Source organism: Cicer arietinum, chromosome 5, assembly GCF_000331145.2.
Source record: "Cicer arietinum cultivar CDC Frontier isolate Library 1 chromosome 5, Cicar.CDCFrontier_v2.0, whole genome shotgun sequence".
NCBI lineage: Eukaryota > Viridiplantae > Streptophyta > Magnoliopsida > Fabales > Fabaceae > Cicer > Cicer arietinum.
The window spans coordinates 78024655-78028939 of record NC_021164.2 but is presented as its reverse complement, the minus strand read 5'-3'; the positions used below and the strand labels follow the sequence as shown (position 1 = coordinate 78028939).

The 4285-nt window shown below is 34.2% G+C and overlaps 1 protein-coding gene across 1 annotated transcript in view; it reads left to right on the top strand.

Moving 5' to 3' along the window:
* The first annotated feature begins 541 nt into the window (after window positions 1-541).
* LOC101510814 (uncharacterized) overlaps window positions 542-4285 on the top strand; it is a 5026-nt gene continuing 1282 nt past the window's right edge. The window contains exons 1-9 of the mRNA XM_004500810.3: window positions 542-945; window positions 1535-1571; window positions 1730-1808; window positions 1911-1956; window positions 2042-2140; window positions 2924-2992; window positions 3080-3434; window positions 3540-3688; window positions 3896-4285. Of these exons, the coding sequence (XP_004500867.1) occupies window positions 616-945; window positions 1535-1571; window positions 1730-1808; window positions 1911-1956; window positions 2042-2140; window positions 2924-2992; window positions 3080-3434; window positions 3540-3688; window positions 3896-4285 (1554 nt within the window). The 5' untranslated portion in view covers window positions 542-615. The remainder of the gene's footprint in view (window positions 946-1534; window positions 1572-1729; window positions 1809-1910; window positions 1957-2041; window positions 2141-2923; window positions 2993-3079; window positions 3435-3539; window positions 3689-3895) is intronic.

Below are 4285 nucleotides of genomic sequence, written 5' to 3'. Positions count from 1 at the left end.
ACAAGAATAAATTAAAAAATTGATATATTCAATATAAATTTCAAACCAAATATATCATATCTCTTCAATATATTTTTACTTATATATACTTTGAGATGAAAGAAATATATATAATAATATTAAAACCATTTTGTTACGAATTATAAAAAAAATTATTTCAACACTCAATAACTTCAAAATGTATTTGTTAGAAAAAAAACAAAAATTGTTTTGGATATGTCCAAGATGACAAAAGCATATTTTTAAACAATAATTGATTATAAAAAATAATTTATTAAAAAAAACTACCAAATAAATTCTCAGTTCGAAGAAAAAAATTATTTTTTATTCAATTTAAAAAAAAAAACTAACAGATAAGAAAAATGTTAAAATAAAAGTATTGTAGATTATTATTTTAAGAAAGGAGCTATAAGGAAGAAAGTGTTAGTAATAGTGAGTGAAAGAAATATACTTGGTGAGAAGACACGTGAGTGGCACGCAGGAGGGAAATAATAATATAATTAATAATAATATAGATAAAATTTAAATAAATAAAAAAGAAAAGGGAGAGAGAAAGAGAAAGAGAAGTTTTGGAGGTGTTTGTTTGGGTAGAGAGCGAGAAAGGAGGAGGAAACAATGGGCGATGTATCTGAAAGTAATACCATGATGATCACGAAGAAGAAGAAGAAGGGTCGTCCATCTCTTTTGGATCTTCAAAAACGATCTCTCAAAAAACAACAACATCACAAAACCCCCAATTTATTCATCGATCCCTCTTCTTATTCCAACAACGACGACGACGATGAACGCAAACTCAAGAAACAAAAACTCTTACTCGGTTTGAATTTGAATTCCAATTCCAATTCCCTTCTCCATAACAACTCCACATTATTCCCCAATTCCAATTCCAATTCCGATCCCCAAACCGCTCAATTTCACCCTATCCACAACGGATCAAACCAAAACGTGAGTTTCGACATTATTATTCCCTATTCATCACTCCAATTTCAAATTCCCTCTCTCAATTACGCTATTGTCGTCTCTTACTTCAATTTACTGTTGGAAAAACGATTCCTTTTTTTTCTTTCTCTTTTTTTAATTTCTGGGGTTTCGCGCGTAATATTATTTTTTTAATTTTAATTTCTTGAATTCGCGTTGAATTTGGATACTAGATATGTTTGTTTGACCGTTTAGGTTTTGAATTTTGATGTAATTTAATTTATTTAATTAAATAATTTGGGGGAAATTTTTTTATGTGGGGCATGTTGTTTTCTTTTTCGCCCTCTAATTTATGTACACTAGATCGAGTTTTTCGTCTATTCACAGAGTGAAAGTACATGCTTAAAAGCTTCAATTTGTCTTATCCCTAAACTATTATTGGTATCTTCTTTTTTATTTTTTCGATAAAAACTCTTATCTATTCACTATTTGCAGCTGCTTTTTTATTTTTATTTTCTTAATAATTTTCTTTGGGGGTTTTGGTTGATTATTGAAAAAGTTGATATTTTTATGTCTTTTTTGGGGGAATTTGATGATGGGATGATTTTTGTTGCAGGATGGAAAGGTTCCGAAAGCGACTGACAGTAAACATGGTATGACTATGAATGAAGCTGTATTGTTATTGTTGTTGTTGTAATGTTTTATATGAAAAAAAATGAAATCATTTCTCAAATGGGTTCTTGGAGTTGGAGGGGGGTGTATAAGTAAGTGGGGGAATATTAATGGCGATTTTTATATTGTGTGTTGACAGGTTTGCAGGGTGTGTCCGGTCCCACTACACCTTTGCCAGACAAAAAGCTCTTGCTGTTTATCCTTGACAGACTTCAAAAGTGTGTCTCTTATTTGTTTCTTTCTTTTCTTTTTTGTTTTCTTTTCAATTTTGAAATTTATTACCAGTTCTGTTCTTTACTGTTCATATAACCGTATTGTAGAAAGGACACACATGGGGTATTCTCTGAGCCGGTGGATCCAGAAGAGGTGGATTTTTTTGTGATGATGCTATATATGGTATTTCAGTTCTTCCCATCATTTGAATTTTGACAGATAAATTTTCTTGTTGCAGCTCCCTGATTATCATGATATCATTAAAAACCCCATGGATTTTGGAACTATAAGGAAGAAATTGGATGGGGGACTATATATCACCTTTGAGCAGTTTGAGGTTGGTGTTGCACCTTTTGTTTGCTTAACTGACTTCCTCTTTCTGTGATAACCTTGATTATTATTCATTCATTCAACTGACTTTCTTTTTATTTTTATGGACTGCATCTCGTCTATTTATATTCGCATTTAATGAAAAGAATAATTGAAAGAAAAGAAGTATCTGTATAAGATACTGTTGCTTAAAATGTAACTTTGTGATTCTTGATAAGTGTAGCTGATGCTACTACTGCATTTTCAGCCTTTTCCTTTATGAACAATTGCCATCTTCCATCAGCCAAGGGGACACGCTTATTTTCCTCCCTTATTTGGTTGCTTCTCGTAAAGAAACATTATTTATTTGTTTGATTATACGATTCATTTAATAGGTTACATGGAAATCAGAATGTAACTAAAGAAATAGAACAATGCTTCTGAATTGCTTATACTGTATGCCGAGTTTTTATATAGGTTGAGAATAGGTTTTTTGAGCAAGTGCTTAGGCAAGATTTGAAAAATTCTTATCGTCGCATTGTATTATCTGATATTATATAACCCAACGGCTGACTGATACTTGCCATGCTGTTCATTTTAGATTCACTGGTACGTCCAATTTTGGTAAAGTTTAAATTTCTGGTCATTGTAGGAATATTTGCACTAATTAATCCAACTCACATCTGTGGTGATTCAGTCTATTGATTAGTAGATTTGAATTTTTTCTTGTTATTTTTTATTTGCCAGTAATATATTCTTACTACTCTGATACAATGGTAAATTTTTGAAACATTCTGCTTCATTTTTGCAGAACGACGTGTTCTTGGTATGCTCTAATGCAATGCAATACAATTCAGCAGATACTATTTACTATAGACAGGTTGGGCGAAGTCTTCAGTCTATCTATTTGAGTTTCACCCCTTTTTTAAATGTGGTGTCTAAGTTAGAGATTTGACTTTTTTCTTAGGCCCGAGCCATGCAAGAGATTGCAAGGAAGGACTTTGAGAATCTGAGACAAGATAGTGACGACGACGACGACGATGATAGTGAACCACCACAACCTAAAATTGTGCAAAGGGGAAGGCCACCAGGCAAGCACGCAAAAAAGTCATTGGGCATGTCTCCATCAGAGCTTGTTGCTCCTGAATCTTCCTCCGATGCAACTCTTGCTTCTGGTGGGGATATTGCTAGTGGCTCCAACGGTTATAATCTAAGAAAAGTAGTGAGCAAATTTCAGCCTACAGATTCATCAGCCAGGGCTCCCCAAATCAACAGTGGGGGTTATACTAGTTGGTCGTCTGAATGGGAGAATGAATTTCCACGTCAGTATCTATGTTTATGCCTCTCTAGTGTTTGACCAATGCATTTATGGCTTTCTTTATTGGAATGATTCCTTAAATTATTATTTTTTTCTTCCTTTCTTGCAGCTTCTGTTTTAAAAGCTGTGTTAAGATATGGAAAGAAGCAATTCACAGTTGATGAGACAAGGCGCGACACTTACAGAAATCCAGTGGCTGTAGGAAATGAACCACCAGTATTGGCCGCATTTGAAGATAATTTCAAGCAACTTCTTGCAGTATGGGTTCTACTTTTTTGTTTTCATTTTCCTTTTTTATCAACCCGATTGTGCAAACCTGAGTGGTAGACTTAGACAATAGTCTTTTATGAACTATATTGTTTGAAAATCTTGTACTGTCTCTAGCTTGCTGTTAGTATCTCACACTCAGTTCTAAAGGCTTTCTTATTTGTAACAAAATTTACGTTCAATTTTTCTTTGAATCAGGTTGGTTTACATGTGAATCACAGTTATGCGAGAAGCCTAGCCCATTTTGCTGCAGACCTTGGTCCTGTTGTTTGGAAGGTTGCTGCTAAGAAAATCGGCAGTGTTTTGCCACCAGGACATGAGTTTGGTCCTGGATGGGTAGCTGATGATGATGTGTCACAGAGGCAACACTTCGCAGTTCCTGATGAGCGAAGTTTGGACCCTCCTGTACCAGAGGATTATAAAAGTAGATTTTCTTCTCCATCCAGAATGTTCTCTCTTGCAAATACATCACGCTCGCAAAGTGGAGACATGGTAATAAACAGAGAATTGAGTTACCAAAATGAATTGAATCAAGGCAACAGTGTTAGTGGTGGGAATGAATCCATGATTCCTGGGAGGATTCAGCAG